The sequence below is a fragment of the Hypomesus nipponensis genome, chromosome 11 (genome assembly GCF_054491055.1).
Source record: "Hypomesus nipponensis isolate SF chromosome 11, ASM5449105v1, whole genome shotgun sequence".
Lineage (NCBI taxonomy): Eukaryota > Metazoa > Chordata > Actinopteri > Osmeriformes > Osmeridae > Hypomesus > Hypomesus nipponensis.
This window is the reverse complement of record NC_140371.1, coordinates 3,615,001-3,632,500: the sequence shown is the minus strand read 5'-3', so window position 1 is coordinate 3,632,500 and position 17,500 is coordinate 3,615,001. Positions and strand designations below refer to the sequence as shown.

At 50.3% G+C, this 17,500-nt stretch overlaps 1 protein-coding gene across 1 annotated transcript in view; it reads left to right on the top strand.

Annotated features, from left to right (window-relative positions):
• Positions 1-2,716: 2,716 nt before the first annotated feature.
• Positions 2,717-17,500, top strand: part of micu1 (mitochondrial calcium uptake 1) — a 29,546-nt gene continuing 14,762 nt past the window's right edge. The window contains exons 1-5 of the mRNA XM_084710278.1: positions 2,717-2,839; positions 5,755-5,919; positions 5,994-6,180; positions 7,152-7,314; positions 8,585-8,628. Of these exons, the coding sequence (XP_084566404.1) occupies positions 5,756-5,919; positions 5,994-6,180; positions 7,152-7,314; positions 8,585-8,628 (558 nt within the window). The 5' untranslated portion in view covers positions 2,717-2,839; position 5,755. The remainder of the gene's footprint in view (positions 2,840-5,754; positions 5,920-5,993; positions 6,181-7,151; positions 7,315-8,584; positions 8,629-17,500) is intronic.

Below are 17,500 nucleotides of genomic sequence, written 5' to 3'. Positions count from 1 at the left end.
CCCCACCTCCCTGCCCACTGCTGTGTTGACCAGGGGCCCCACCTCCCTGCACACTGCCATGTTGACCAGGGGGCCCACCTCCCTGCCCACTGCTGTGTTGACCAGGGGCCCCACCTCCCTGCCCACTGCCATGTTGACCAGGGGCCCCACCTCCCTGCCCACTGCCGTGTTGACCAGGGGCCCCACCTCCCTGCACACTGCCATGTTGACCAGGGGCCCCACCTCCCTGCCCACTGCCATGTTGACCAGGGACCCCACCTCCCTGCCCACTGCCATGTTGACCAGGGGCCCCACCTCCCTGCCCACTGCCATGTTGACCAGGGGCCCCACCTCCCTGCACACTGCTGTGTTGACCAGGGGCCCCACCTCCCTGCACACTGCCATGTTGACCAGGGGGCCCACCTCCCTGCCCACTGCTGTGTTGACCAGGGGCCCCACCTCCCTGCCCACTGCCATGTTGACCAGGGGCCCCACCTCCCTGCCCACTGCTGTGTTGACCAGGGGCCCCACCTCCCTGCACACTGCCATGTTGACCAGGGGCCCCACCTCCCTGCCCACTGCCATGTTGACCAGGGACCCCACCTCCCTGCCCACTGCCATGTTGACCAGGGGCCCCACCTCCCTGCCCACTGCCATGTTGACCAGGGGCCCCACCTCCCTGCACACTGCTGTGTTGACCAGGGGCCCCACCTCCATGCACACTGCCATGTTGACCAGGGGCCCCACCTCCCTGCCCACTGCCATGTTGACCAGGGGCCCCACCTCCCTGCCCACTGCCATGTTGACCAGGGGCCCCACCTCCCTGCCCACTGCCATGTTGACCAGGGGCCCCACCTCCCTGCCCACTGCTCACATCCTGCTTACTGCCTTAAAGGCCTGGAATGAAATCTGCCAAAGGTGGCTAATATTATTATCAGCAGTGGGCTGTGACAAAACCTATTATAGCACTTCAAGGACAGCACAGAATGGGAGCACAGATTACCAGATGTGGATGGAGCAGGGGGGCATGGCTGTTTTGGGACGTATGCACAGTCTGTCTGGCATGCATGTGACTGTTAATTAGTTATACAGGCCTAGTCAAGAACATGGGGAGAAATGTTCCCTAATTACCGTCATATTATCTACTTTGACCAGCTACAGTTGTTCCCTGAAGGTTCTCATCGTGCTTCATCAACCGTTGCTGCTCTTGCCTGAGGCCATGAGCGCACAATTGTGGAAATCAAAGACAGGTCGATGCAGTGTCAGATTTAGGCCATTGGTGGTGGAAGCTGCCCCCCCCCCTGCCCCCCCCCCCCCTGCCACCCCCCCCCCCTGCCACCCCCCCCCTGCCCCCCCCCCCCTGCCACCCCCCCCCCCTGCCCCCCCCCCCTGCCACCCCAATCTCGCTATGCTGATATTTATTATTAGTACATTCTAGTACATTTTATTAAATCATATTAAAATCATATTATTGTTATCATTAGAACTACAATATTGTATTCATTAATGGTGGTAATATTATTTTAATATTTTTTGTCTCGATCCATGGGCATTAAAATGTGTAGATCCATGGGCATTAAAATGTGTAAATCCATGGGAATTAAAATGTCTAGATCCATGGGCATTAAAATGTCTAGATCCATGGGCATTAAAATGTCTAGATCCATGGGCATTAAAATGTGTAGATCCATGGGCATTAAAATGTCTAGATCCATGGGCATTAAAATGTCTAGATCCATGGGCATTAAAATGTGTAGATCCATGGGCATTAAAATGTCTAGATCCATGGGCATTAAAATGTCTAGATCCATGGGCATTAAAATGTGTAGATCCATGGGCATTAAAATGTCTAGATCCATGGGCATTAAAATGTATAGATCCATGGGCATTAAAATGTCTAGATCCATGGGCATTAAAATGTCTAGATCCATGGGCATCTTGCTGGTAGCAGCACAGGGCGCCCGCACCCCCCAAAAAACATTGGAATTGGAAATTGGCGGAATCAGTTTTATATCGCTCATTTGCATGCATGGGCGGTTCTACACGGGCGCCTACAGGGGCCAGTGCCCAGGTAGAAATGTCCCTGGTTCCCCCTGTGGCCCCCCTGAGCTGACGGAATACTTTTTTAACACGTTTTTCTTCTTCTATTAGTCATCATGAAACTAAGAAGGGACATTGTAGCCTTTTTTGCCCCAGTAAATAAAAAATTGAGAGAAACATATCAAGGTATTGAGAGAGCTGAGCAGCTGGAGGGAGAGCCAGAGCCGTTTGTATGATTTTAATGTAAAGCAAAATTAAAGTATTTCATGTTTAAATATCATTTCAAAAATGTTTATGTGCCCCTCTGATTAAACACTGGCCTCCCCTTGGCCCCCCCAGGAAAATTTGTCTAGAACCGCCACTGTTTGCACGTCATGTCAATTAAATGTCACTGTGTGGGACTGTGGGTCAATTCACCTGGGCGGGAGTGGGCGCCTCCTGATTCTAGTTTGGCAGTTGGGTTGTTTGCCCAGGGCACCATACGCGCTAAAACAGCCTCTGGATCGATGTGTAACTACTACATTCATACATAAACACACACACACACACAGTCATACAGACACCAAGAAGAAAAATAAATGCTTTCCAGTGAAAGATATAGTGTTTATGTGAGAAAGGACCCACCGTACGTGGTGGAGCTGAACGTCGCTCCCGCCCCTGAAACGAGTATCTGCGCGTGGGGGCGGCGCTCTGATGGGCAATGCGGAACTAGTGCTCAGATGTACGTCAGACTGCAAAAACAGAAAACACATTTGGAAACGTCGTAGATAGTTTGATATTTACACAGAATTTCTCCAAGAGCCTTCATATAAAGACGAAAGTAAGTAATTCATTTGATGATTTAGCTGGCTAAGCAAGACAAATACGATAGTAAGATAATGTTTGTGTGCAGGTAGCTATCTTGCTTGCTTGCTTATGCTAGTTGACATTAGCGAGCGGGCATCTCTGGATTTCGTTGACAGGTACAAGACAGGGACTGGAGGCGTATTTTGATTAGAGAGAAGCCCGCTTTTTAACCGAAATGGTTTTCTAGTGTTGTCTATTGTATGTCCGTCGCTAGCCAAATCCCAAATAGCAACAACAACCTACCATGATGTGTTAGCAGCAGGCAAATATTGTGTGGGTATGCACGTTTTAGACTTAGCGTATCTCAACGGCAATAGGGGTCATCAAGTCACTCGATATCAACGTCACCAATTACAGGAGTTACTGATGAGAGTGTAAATCTTCTTTTCTCATTCACTTGCAACACAGTGTGGGTTGTATTTAAAGTGTCCCATTTTGAAATGCATTTCCAACATCGCTAAAACCATAAAAACCCGTCTGTCCCAACCCGTATTATATTGTACCAAAGTACCAATACCAAATAATACTCTCTCGTTGTAGGTAATTCAGATGAACTCTGCCTATTATGTATGTGTTACATCAAATCTAAAATAATGACTGGAACTTCCTATAGCTGCTATTAATTCCAACTATTAAGGGTTAGCGAAAGACAGGACGTTCGTTAGGTTTGAAGAGAGTTCCTCTTGAGTGAAGAGGGTGAGCTGAATGTAGGTAGGAGTTTGGGGGGCTTTCAAAATAAAAGCACACCATTGAAAGTTTGGTAAGTTTGATTTTTTGTTGGAGCCAAAGCACACGTCCACGAACCTCCACACCAACTCCACCAGTTAAGAAACATCGAGGTAGAGGACCCATTATCCCTTCCACAGGGACGCTTGGAGCTGCCATCAGAGAGGTGCTCCGATTGGTGTGAAGCTCACTTAGAAAAGATTAGTTTCACTAAGTGGATAGCCCAGGTGTCTGCTCTGGCAGAGAAGAGCTGGTTCTAAAGTACCAGCCTGGCAGGCAGCTGCAGACTGGAGGAAACTGCTGTGCTGGCTACTGGTGGTATGATAGTGTCATTGTGTGCATGTGTAGTTGTGCGTGTGTGATGAAGATTGAGTGCCTGTGTAATTTTTGTGTGGGTCAGTGAGGGAACATGTGTGGTTGGTTCTGGAGAGAGGGAGGGGGCAAGAGAGAGATGAGTATGGAGGGAGATGGAGAAGAAGGGAGGGAGATTGATATAGAGATGGAGGGAGGGAAAGAGAAATAACACTGAGAGGCAGTACGAGCAAAAGGGATGATGGATAGAGAAATACAGAGCAAGAGAGAGAGAGAGAGAGACAAACACACAGAGAGAGAGAGGTAGACAGTGTGAGAGAGACACAGACAGAGAGAGAACAGTTGAAGGTCCTCTTTATACCTCAGAGACTCAGTCCTCATCAGTCTCTGATGTCACGCCCCACTTATCGCTCCAATTAGTCACTTTCTGCTGAATCAGCGCCACAGTCTCAGACTGGGAATCTTTAATGGAGGATCCTCCACACACACACCTCCACACACACACACCCTCCACACACACCCTCCACACACACACCTCCACACACACACCTCCACACACACACACCCTCCACACACACACCTCCACACACACACACCCTCCACACACACCCTCCACACACACCCTCCACACACACCCCTCCACACACACCCCTCCACACACACACACCCCTCCACACACACCCTCCACACACACCCTCCACACACCCTCCACACACACCCCTCCACACACACCCTCCACACACACACACACCCTCCACACACACCCTCCACACACACACACACACCCTCCACACACACACACCCTCCACACACACACACACACCCTCCACACACACACACCCTCCACACACACCCCTCCACACACACCCTCTACACACACACACCCTCCACACACACCCTCCACACACACACCCTCCACACACACACCCCTCCACACACACCCCTCCACACACACCCTCCACACACACACACCCTCCACACACACACCCTCCACACACACCCCTCCACACACACCCTCCACACACACCCTCCACACACACACACACACCCTCCACACACACACCCTCCACACACACCCTCCACACACACCCTCCACACACACCCCTCCACACACACCCTCCACACACACACACACCCTCCACACACTGAAAAAGGTCGTAACAGGGCGAGTTCTCCCATCCTGACCACAAGAGGACACACACATTCACACACACATGCTGCTCATACACACACCAGCATCTGCTGTACCCTCCTTAATTGTTAATCAGTTGTGCGTGACACTGTTGAATGAAATGACAGGCTGGTTGGAAATTAAGTTGGGAGATTATCAGCGTGGTGAGAAATGAGTTGTGGCCATTTGGAGGTCTGCTTCTGGGTAACACTGCTGGGCCAGCAGCAGTCTGGAGCTGTGGGATTGGAGGAGGAAAGGAGAAGGAGGAGGAGGATGAGGAGGAGGAGAGGATGAGGAGAGGATGAGGTGGAAAGGAGGAGGAGAGGATGAGGAGGAGGAGGATTGAGGCGCAGGACAGAAGAGGTGGAAGGGAATAGTAGAGCATAGTAAGGAGGTTGAAATGAGGGAGAGGAGAGAGGTGCAGGAGAAGCGGACAGGTGGTGTGCTCTTTAGGGGGTATGGAGACATCTCCAGAGGAGTGGACTGTTCAAGTGTTGCTTCTTCTGGATGGTGTTAATTAGATTTGAGAAGGACTCAAATCCCCTTCCCTACTCTGTCTGTCTGTCTGTCTGTCTGTCTCTCTGCCTGTCTCTCTGCCTGTCTGCCTGTCTCTTTGCCTGTTTGTCTATCTGTCTCTCTGCCTGTCTGTCTGAATAATGAGAAGGGTCTCTTCTCTCCAGGATGTTCCGCTTGCGGGCGTTGTCGGCCGCCACCGTGGGACTAGCACAGTTGTCCCGGCGTTACCATGGTGACGCCGTGCGGGGCTCTGGTAGGAGGAGGCTGATGCTGGCTGCTCTGGTGGGCGTGGCGGGGGCGTCAGTCACCACTGGGTTGCTCTGGACAAGGTAGGAAGACCCTCCCCTCCCCCTCTTCCCTCTCATCCCCTCCTCCTGCTGATTGTTTGTTTGTTGACGTCCAGAGCGTACGCAGACGCCGGCCCCTCCGTTAGACACGCCGAGCGCCCCGAGGCGGAGGAGGCGGCGTTTGTGAAGGAAGAGGCGGAGTCGGAGGCAGAGTCCGAGTCCTCGGTGGAGGCCAGCGGAGGAGAGGAAGAGGGGGTGGAGGGAAAGAAGAAGAAGCCACGATCAGGGTTCCGTGACCGCAAGGTAATCAATAACCCTAAAGTCCCCGCCTATCAGCCAGCTGGCCAATGGGCTGATTCCCTGCTGCGTCCTTCTCTGGCGCGACCTTACGGAAGGTGTCAGAAACTGGATTATACCGTATGCAAATACAAGGGCTTACATGAGGGATGTGATTGTTTTTGAGAGGAGGATGGAGGAGAGGGCACAGGGAGAGGAGGATGAGATGAGAGAAGGGAAGGGGGAGAGGAGAGGCTATGGCCACTAACCTTAAGCACACACCCACAATACATGATGGAGAGAGAGGGAGAGCGACAGAGAGATTAATGGAGGGTCGGAGAGATGGATGGAACGGGAGATGCAGAGATGGAGGATTGAAAAGAAGAATTACCCCTGCAGCTGCTGCTCCTGGTCTCAGGGCAGGAGCTGGGGAGCTCGGGGGGGGATGTGTGTGTGTTGGGTGGGTGTTGGTTTCACTGTACTTTTTTTTAAGCCGCTCTCCATCCCTCATCTCTCCTCTCCTTCCATCCATCTCTCCCTGGTCTGTTCCTTCTCCCCATCTTCCCCTCCCTCCACTCCTCCCTCCCCTCCACTCCTCCATCCTCCACTCCTCCATCCTCCACTCCTCCCTCCCCTCCACTCCTCCATCCTCCACTCCTCCCTCCCCTCCACTCCTCCATCCTCCACTCCTCCCTCCCTCCACTCCTCCATCCTCCACTCCTCCCTCCCCTCCACTCCTCCATCCTCCACTCCTCCCTCCCCTCCACTCCTCCCTCCCCCCTCCCCTCCCTCCACTCCTCCCTCCCCTCCACTCCTCCATCCTCCACTCCTCCCTCCCTCCCCTCCACTCCTGCCTCCCCCCTCCACTCCTCCCTCCCCTCCCACCCCCTCCCTCCCTCCCCTCCATCCTCCCCTCCATCCTCCCCTCCATCCTCCCCTCCTCCCTCCCCTCCCCTCCATCCTCCCCTCCTCCTTCCCCTCCCTCCACCTGGGTGTAGGTGATGGAGTATGAGAACAGGATCAGAGCCTACTCCACCCCAGACAAGATCTTCCGCTACTTTGCCACGCTGAAGATCATCAGTGAGCATGGAGATGCGGAGGTCTACATGACGCCCCAGGACTTTGTACGCTCCATCACCCCCAACGAGAAGCAGCCTGAAAGTAGGCCCCTCTCCTCTCTGTTTCTCTCTCTCTCTCTCTCTCTCTCTCTCTCTCTCTCTCTCTCTCTCTCTCTCTCTCTCTCTCTCTCTCTCTCTCTCTCTCTCTCTGTTTCTCTCTCTCTCTCTCTCTCTCTCTCTGTTTCTCTCTCTCTCTCTCTCTCTCTCGCTCTCTCTCCGTCTCTCACTCTATTTCTCTCTGTCTCTCTTTCATTCTCTCCCTCTCTCTCATTCTATTTCTTAGTTTCGTATTTCTCTCTCTTTATATCTCTTTCTCTCTCTCTATCTCTCCCCCTCTTTCTCTGTCCAGGTCTTGAGGCTAAGCATCCATGCCCTGGCCCAGAAAAGTTATAAAACCCTGTGTGTGTGTGTGTGCGAGTGTGATTCCTTAGGGCTGAGGAGATGAGAAGGGGTGATTCATGATCACCACTCACTCAGGGCGAGATTCCTCCCCTCCTCTCCCCTCCGCCTCTCCTTTTACCTCTCGTCCTCTCCATCCATCGCTCCTCCTGTTCCGTCTCTGGTTCAGACTGGACTGAACTGGACTCTGTAGTTTTATCCCTCCATCTGTCTCCTTGGTGTGTGTGGGGGTGCCTGTCAGAACGGGCTGGCAGCCAGGAAGGGTGATGGAGATGGGGGGGTTAGGAGTGTGGGGGGGTCGTATTACCTAACCCTGCAGTTGCTATATTAATTAGCCGAGTTAAACTAGAGCAGGACACAGCAGTCACGCACAGAGTTGTTGGGGTGAGGGAGGGAGGGATCAGATCAGGAGGATAGCTGGGGAGAAGCTTCATGTAGCTGTTTCATGTATGTCTGGTCTCTCTCAGCACACCGTCTCTCCCATACCGGTCTCTCTCAGCACACACACTCTCCCATTCGGTCTCTGCACCCCCCCCACCTCCTCCTGTGCTGGAGTTTGAGTGTTGGAGCTGTAGATGAGACCGGGGTCTGCTAATGGCTGCTCTCCTCTGCTTCCGAGCCTCTTTGAAGATACAGTCTATAAATACTCTCTCTCTCACACGCACAGTCCTACAGCATATAGACGGATAGAGTATCTTATTTTCTCTGGATAGTGGATACAGACGACTACCTCAATGTTTTTTTTGCCCACATTAACAGTCTGTTTCATCTCCCTTCTCTTTTCTTCTCTCCATGTCCTCCTCTCTCTTCCTCCCTCCCTCCCCCTCTCTTTCTGTCTCTGTCTCCCTCCCTCTCTCCCATCTCACTCACACGTTCGCTTTCTCTCTCCTTCTCTCTCTCTCTCCTTTTCTCAGACCTGGGTCTGGACCAGTTCCACGTAAAACGCTATGATGGGAAGGTAAGCTGTGCGTGTGCGCGTGTGTGTGCGCGCGTGTGTGTGCGGAACAGGAACAATAGGATGTTACCTGGCTACTGTAAAGGCCACCTGGCCAGTGGTGTCTTTCATGAGGAGCCCTTTTCATTTATCCTCACAGTCTTGTCTGGGCTGGCCTCTCCTCCACCCAGTCCTCCTCTTCTCCTCCACCCAGTCCTCCTCCTCTCCTCCACCCAGTCCTCCTCTTCTCCTCCACCCAGTCCTCCTCCTCTCCTCCTCCCAGTCCTCCTCCTCTCCTCCACCCAGTCCTCCTCCTCTCATCCACCCAGTCCTCCTCCTCTCCGCCACCCAGTCCTCCTCCTCTTCTCCTCCTCCTCCTCTCTCACTCTCTTCTATTTCTCTTTTATGGTCAGTGACGTTCATACTGTGTGTGTGTGTTTGAGTGCATGCGTTTGTGTGTGTGTTTATCAACATGCTGCTCTCTAGTTGGACCAGCCCACCAGGATAATAACTCAACCAGACAGTTTTTCTCATGCCTCCTCCCTCCCTCCCTCCCTCCTGCCTTCCTCCCTTCTTCCCTCCCTCTCATTCCCTTCATTCGTCCACCCTCTCTCCCTTGTTCCCTCATTCCATTCCTTCCTCCCCTCCTCCCTCTCTCGTCTTTCTTCTGTGGGTGAGACACAGGGATGGAGGGAGACATGGGAGGGGAAGGGAGAAGAGGTGGTGGAGGGAGAGAGGGAGGGACTGGGAACCACTTGGTCTCATAGACTCTGGAGAGTCAAGAGTATGTTTTAGGACCATTTCCCTCTCCTCTGGTCTCCTCTTCAGAGAGCCATTCTCTGGTCTCAACATTCTGGATTATGATGGATGTCTCACCCCCAACACACACCAAGCAGTGTATGCACTTTTCAGATTCATGTCCCCTACTGGATCATGTAAATGTCACCCATATATCCAGGATTTCTCAAGTTTTAATACCAAACAAATCACTATGCTCTCTCTCTCCCCCCTCTCCCTCTTCCTCTCTCTTTCCATCCCCGCAGTTATTTATATTACACATACTGCAGTAGTGTTATATATATCTAGAACAGGCAACTGCCATTTCTGTCAGTCCAGAATGAGGGGGCGAGGCGGGGGGAGGGGCGGTGGGGAAGAAAGGGGGGTTGAGAAGGGGGGAAAAAAGGGGGCTTGGGTCGGGAGAGCAGGGGGAGGTTGGGTGAGAAGGGGGAAGTTTGAGTCTCTCTCACCCCCTGTGTGTCTCTCTGTCCAGTCTTAGACCAGTCTATGAGGACATGCTTCCTCCACAGGGTGTGTGAGTGTGTGACCCCACATCCCATCCCCTTCCCCAGACTGACTGTGTTCTGTAGTGGGGCATTCATGGGGTGTCTGTTCATGGGGGAATGGTCTTCCTCATCTCCTGCTGCAGCTGTTAGCGATGTCACAGTGTGTGTTTGTACATGCTTTATTTGGTAATACACGTCTCCATCTAAATAGATTACCTCAGATCCAAGTGCATCATAAACTGCCCCCGTCTTAGTTTTATGTTAAAGTCTTTCTCTCACCACCTTCTCTTTGTCTCACCTCCTCCCTCTCTCTCTCTCTCTCTCTCCCTACTTACCTCCGTCTCTCTCCCCCTGCCTCCCTCTCCCTCTCTCTCTCTCTCTCTCTCTCTCTCTCTCTCTCTCTCTCTCTCTCTCTCTCTCTCTCTCTCTCTCTCTCTCTCTCTCTCTCTCTCTCTCTCTCTCTCTCTGTCCCTCCCTCTCTCTCCCTGTATCTCCACTGTTCTCTGGTCTCTCACCTTCCGTCTCCATGTCTCTTCTTCTCTCCCTCTCTGCCCTCTCTCCTCCTGTGGGTGTTCATTCAGCTGTTAAAGTGGAATATTGTTGTGATGTTGTTCTTTTAACTGTTCCTGTGCTTGTGCAGTCTTCTCTTCTCCATTTAACCGATAATTCCTCCATGTCTCCACCTCTCCTCCCCTCTCCTCTTCTCTTCTCCACCTCCCCTCTCCTCTCCTCCCCATCAATCACCCCACCAATCCCCTTCTCCCTCCCTTCCCCCCCCGTCCCTCCTCTCACCCTACACTTCCACTTTTCCTTCTCTCCTCCCTGTCTCTCTCCTCCCTGTCTCTCTCCTCCCTCCCTCCCTCCCTCCCTCCCCCCTCCTTCGCCCCCCCTCTGCAGGACTTCTGGCAGGTATGAAGCGTGTGCAAGCAGCATGTGTGTTTGTGTACTCAATGAGAACTGCACTATATCACCACTCTGCCTTCACCTCTCCGCCGCTGTTCTCTCTCTCTCTCCCTCTCTCTCTCTCTCTCTCTCTCTCTGACTTTCTCTCTCTCTGACTTTTTCTCTACCCCCCACCTTCACCTATCAACATAACTGTACACAGACCTACCTGGACGCAATCGTATCTAGACGTACCTGAACACAGCCGTATCTAGACCTATTGTAACTTGACACACACACACACGCATACAGAGTTGCATACACACACATATAGATACACACACGGACCTAGAGCCAGTTTGTCTTTGTCCCAGTGTAGTGTGAGCCCAGCTGCTTGCCATAAAGCAGATACTTGCTGCATTATTGAGAGAGGGCTAAACTCTTGTTACTCAATTATTCAGTACTGCAACACAGGGTCATCACACACGCATGATCAGAGAACCATCCCACGCACACGCACACGCACCACACACACACACACACACACACACACATACACACACTTGAAAGCCGGGAAGCGAACCTGTTTAATTGAAACTTATCTGTCAGTGCTGATGTAATAGAGTCATGTCCCTCACTCTCCCTTTCAGCCCTCCACTCTTCTCTTCCACTCCTCTTTCTCTCCTTCTCTCCTTGTCTCTCCTTCTCCTCTCCTCCTCCTCTTCTCATCTTTCAGCTGTTAGTCCTCTCCCATGCTTTGGCGCTGTGCCCTTCCCAGCATGCCTAGCTCATGCCTGTGTCTGAGGGTGTAGAGTAGGTGGTCCCCCTTTCTGCATGTTGGTCTCGCAGGGCTGGCCACGCCCAGGAAGTGGAGCTTCCTCAACATGGTGCCAGCTCTCCTCGCTACTGGGTCGACCACGCCGGCACCTCAAGGGTCGCCCTTTAATCGAGTAGTGAATAAAAGTAAACATCATGGGCTGCTGTATTGGCAGCTTGGCTATTTAACAATGGCGGTGTTTTCTTACAATTCTCTCTGACCAGTCAGCAGTCTGTTGCGTTTTCACTAGGGATGCACGATATATCGGCGGCCATATCGGTATCGGCTGATTTTTTTTTTTTTGCGTTATCGGTCCGATAAGAACACTTGGATGATAAATTCAAGCCGGTAAATTATGGATTATTTCCACTCGTTGAAGCACTTTTTTTTTTGTCAGGCAATATATTTTATTTATATAAAAGAAAGTCGGTCAATGGAATGTATAATTTTCAAATTTTCACATTTTGTAAAAACATCTAGAAGATCTAGATGTTTTATGCAGTTTTAATAAAAACTGTTGTCCAATGTAGACTTTATTTATTGGCATGTATCGATTATCGGCTTCCAAATGAAAAGTTATCGCTATCTGTCAAAATGTGTATATCGGTGCATCCCTAGTTTTCATGTCACCTTTTAGTATCGCTTCAGCTGGCATGAGAGCCTCAACAGAGAGGGTCTAGGACAAGGACCAGGTAGCTACTCGGGACCAGGTTTTCTTGATAGAGATCCTGAACAGGCGAGCTGAGCCGAGTCGGCACCATGCAGTGGATAAGCGCCGCAGAGTGATCCTGCAGCCTGTGTGCAGCCTGCATGTTTAGACTCCCCCACTAGCCCTCCCCAGTCCTATTGGCTGGTTATCTGACTTCAGCTGCATGGTCACTTCCTGCAGAGCATGGTTTGCAAACACAGGAAGTCCTCTCCCCACACGTGGAAACACTTTCCACACCCTGCGGTCTTTCTTCACTGTGAAGCCACGCCCGCTCTGCGTCATGTGACCGGGCAGGGGAGGTGCAGCCTTTCACTCACCCAGAATGCTCGGAGGCCGTTACCATGGAAAACAACCTGTTGTGTACCAGAGAAACATGTTGTTTTTAATTGTTTAATTTTCAGCAGGGCACCAGTGGAGACTGGTCTCTACGTTCTCTCTCTGTCTCTCTATCTCTTTCTCTTGCACACACACACATACATATCCCGCTCGTCCTACAGTATCTATTCCAGGTTGCTAGCTGCACACCTGGCCTGCTAAAGTGTGCAGCTGCCAGTCATTAGTGGCAGTAATGCTGTGTTGGTGTGACAGCGGGAGTGTGGATGAGTGTGTGGGTGTAGTGTGGGACTGTGTGCGACCTTGCAGAACAGACCTAGCTGGTGGCTCGCCAGGTAGAGCATGTACCAGGTAGTCTGAGACCTAACCGTGGGTGGCTGGGTTCAAACCCAGCCCAGGCCATTTTCTGTATACCCTTCCCACTATTCCTGTCACTAGACACTGTCTCTATCCTAATAAAGCAGAAATGCTGAAAACACATCTTACATATGTCCCAGAATATATCTGGCTTAGTTGTGTGTCAGTGCTTCCAGAGCAGCAACATCGCAAACACAAACAGCCTACCACTAGAACAGACCAGGACCAGCTGTGATGGAGTTGTCTACCCTCTAGATACATTATGTTCATCTCTCTCCCCATGTCTGATCTCCTCTCCTCAGTGGATCCCAGACAGAAGACCAGCCAGTCTTCGGCACCAACTGGAGATGAGAGAGACTAGAGAGTTCAGGGTCTGCCTGCAGACACACAAACATATACACACAACAAAGTTGCGAAAGGTCAGACAAAAACACTTGACACACAGTGACTCATTACACACACACAGACTAGACTCCACATCCCTTCAGCAACCAACTTTTTCCTGAAGAAAGGAGAATCAGAGTGCTGTTTAGAAAGGAGAATCAGAGTGCTGTTTAGAAAGGAGTCAGAGTTCTGTTTAGAAGGGAGGGTCAGAGTGCTGTTTAGAAAGGAGTCAGAGTGCTGTTTAGAAGGGAGGGTCAGAGTGCTGTTTAGAAGGGAGGGTCAGAGTGCTGTTTAGAAGGGAGAGTCAGAGTGCTGTTTAGAAGGGAGGGTCAGAGTGCTGTTTAGAAGCCTCAGACCTCACACACAGCAGGAACAACTGAGTAGACCTCAGACACAAAGCAGGAACAACTGACTAGACCTCAAGAACAGCAGACTAGACCTCAGACACACAGCAGGAACAGACTAGACCTCAGACACACAGCAGGAACAGACTAGACCTCAGACACACAGCAGGAACAGACTAGACCTCAGACACACAACAGGAACAGACTAGACCTCAGACACACAGCAGGAACAGACTAGACCTCAGACACAGCAGGAACAGACTAGACCTCAGACACAGCAGGAACAGACTAGACCTCAGACACAAAGCAGGAACAGACTAGACCTCAGACACACAGCAGGAACAGACTAGACCTCAGACACACAACAGGAACAGACTAGACCTCAGACACACGGCAGGAACAGACTAGACCTCAGACACAAAGCAGGAACAGACTAGACCTCAGACACACAGCAGGAACAGCAGACTAGACCTCAGACACACAGCAGGAACAGCAGGCTAGACCTCAGACACACAGCAGGAACAGCAGGCTAGACCTCAGACACACAGCAGGAACAGACTAGACCTCAGACACACAGCAGGAACAGACTAGACCTCAGACACACAGCAGGAACAGACTAGACCTCAGACACAGCAGGAACAGACTAGACCTCAAACACACAGCAGAAACAGACTAGACCTCAGACACACAGCAGGAACAGACTAGACCTCAGACACACAGCAGGACAGACTAGATCTCAGACACACAGCAGGAACAGACTAGACCTCAGACACACAGCAGGAACAGATTAGACCTCAGACACACAGCAGGAACAGACTAGACCTCAGACACACAACAGGAACAGACTAGACCTCAGACACACAGCAGGAACAGACTAGACCTCAGACACACAGCAGGAACAGACTAGACTTCAGACACACAGCCGGAACAGACTAGACCTCAGACACACAGCAGGAACAGACTAGACCTCAGACACACAGCAGGAACAGACTAGACCTCAGACACACAACAGGAACAGACTAGACCTCAGACACACAGCAGGAACAGACTAGACCTCAGACACACAGCAGGAACAGACTAGACCTCAGACACACAGCAGGAACAGACTAGACCTCAGACACACAACAGGAACAGACTAGACCTCAGACACACAGCAGGAACAGACTAGACCTCAGACACACAGCAGGAACAGCAGACTAGACCTCAGACACACAGCAGGAACAGCAGACTAGACCTCAGACACACAGCAGGAACAGCAGACAGACTATACTTCAGACACAGCAGGAACTGAAGGGCAGTCCTGTGTTGTTGTCTCTCACCCACTCTTTCTCTTTGTCTCACTCTCTCGCTCTGTTTTTGCTCAGTTCAGAAAAGTAAATATTTACCTACAGTTTATCTGTATATTTTTCTCATTACAGATCGGGCATTCAAATAGGAAGTGGATCTCTGTTTCAATGTTTATAGAGCCTCAGTCTTTGGTACCCAGGATTCTTTTTACCTTCCGTTTTCCACTTATTTGTTGTATTATTATTAGTGTGAAGTTTTTTTTAAAGATCGATTTTAGGGGCATTTATAATTTTTTGATAGGAATAGTGTAGAGGGGACAGGAAGCATAAAGGGGAGAGTGGGAGGGGCCACCCTGGTGAGGACTGGAGAGTTTGGGGTTTTGGGACGAGAGATTTAGTCTTCTTGGTGAGCACTAGACAGAGCTAACCAAGGGGGACCCTTCTCCATCGATTGGTTGTTGCACATTATTACTTTGCTTTATATTTCATTGATTGTTGGTCAGCCTTTTGGAGAAGATACCAGAACTTTACTTCTCTTTTTAAGAACATGATACAGTAGGAAAGTCTCTCTCTCACTTCCTACAACACGATACAGTAGGAAAAGTCTCCCTCTCACTTCCTACAACACGATACAGTAGGAAAGTCTCTCACTTCCTACAACAAGATACAGTAGGAAAGTCTCTCTCTCACCTCCTACAACACGATACAGTAGGAAAGTCTCTCACTTCCTACAACACGATACAGTAGGAAAGTCTCTCACTTCCTACAACACGATACAGTAGGAAAGTCTCTCACTTCCTACAACACAATACAGTAGGAAAGTCTCTCACTTCCTACAACACAATACAGTAGGAAAGTCTCTCACTTCCTACAACACAATACAGTAGGAAAGTCTCTCACTTCCTACAACACAATACAGTAGGAAAGTCTCTCACTTCCTACAACACAATACAGTAGGAAAGTCTCTCACTTCTTACAACACAATACAGTAGGAAAGTCTCTCACTTTCTACAACACGATACAGTAGGAAAGTCTCTCACTTCCTACAACACGATACAGTAGGAAAGTCTCTCACTTCCTACAACACGATACAGTAGGAAAGTCTCTCACTTCCTACAACACGATACAGTAGGAAAGTCTCTCACTTCCTACAACACGATACAGTAGGAAAGTCTCTCACTTCCTACAACACGATACAGTAGGAAAGTCTCTCACTTCCTACAACACGATACAGTAGGAAAGTCTCTCACTTCCTACAACACGATACAGTAGGATAGGTTTCTGTCTCACTCTGTTATCTGGGTTGGGTTGGAATAGAGCAGCTGGTAATCAGTAATGGGCCACACACTCACAACACACAGGGCCTCATGTACTAACTCTTTTGCACCCACTTCAGGCGTGTTTGTTTTGCAACGTGAGTGCAAAAGCATGGCGAGCACAAACATGCCGCACTGAGGTAAAAGCAGAGACTCCCTGTCGCGGGAACGGAAAATGGCAAATTGTGCTTTTTCATGTCACGCATATGCATTCACGGGAGGGTCAAGGGGAAAGTGGGAGTTTCCCATAAAGAGATGGGAGGGGATGCGTTAAGTGCGTCTGATTATGTATTCCGTGGTATGTACAGAAACCGCCCGGGTAAGTGCACCTCTATTTTGCGGTGAAAATTCTGCGCCTCTTAAAAGCAGGTTTAAACCAGGATGCGTGTTTCCTCGCATATGCCTCCTGGTGAAATGGCAGCAGTAATCCGAGCAAGACGAAGACAAGGAGACGAGCTGAAAGGATTTTTGCCACAAGGATCACACTTTTTCAGTTCAGTGAACACAAATCATTACCAGATTAAGCAGCCATGCAATATTACAGTTTCTGGAATTTGTCATTTCGGTCCAGATGGATTTTTTTGTGTCGGTGTGGAATTCCGGCCTTGTATAATATTTAAATTCGCTGTTACCTCATGAACAAGCATATCAATTTCATTATCACTAAATCTTTGTTTTCACTGTTTTGACTTTGGTGGCTGATCCATGATAGAAAGAGAGAAGGAGGCCCATTCAATTGCGCGTTTAAATGCTTGCTATTTCCGGTATAGTGGGCGGAGAAAGGATGATTTACCGGTGAAGGTTGAGGTGAGGTTTGGTAAATACAAAGTAAACTGAAGTATCACAGCGTGCGCTTTCTGCGGGTTGGCCATGACGCTGATAACGCTACGTTTGCAAGTGTACGTACATGAGGGCCTCGGTGTAGAGTACAACCATTAACCAGTCAGTGCACAGATAAAGATGTGGACAGAGCCACTAGTGTCTAAAGGATCGTTGCTGTTTGTTCATGTTTTATGGGGCTGTCATAAGAAGAAGGTGCATGCCAAGGGGCACTCTGTTGAGATACAGCTCCATAAAACAGCACACCACACACACACCATACACACAACACACACCCAGTTGCTGCTTTGCGTTTGCAGGGCTTTGATTTAGAACATGTTTATGTGGTGACTCCCAGTATCTGTC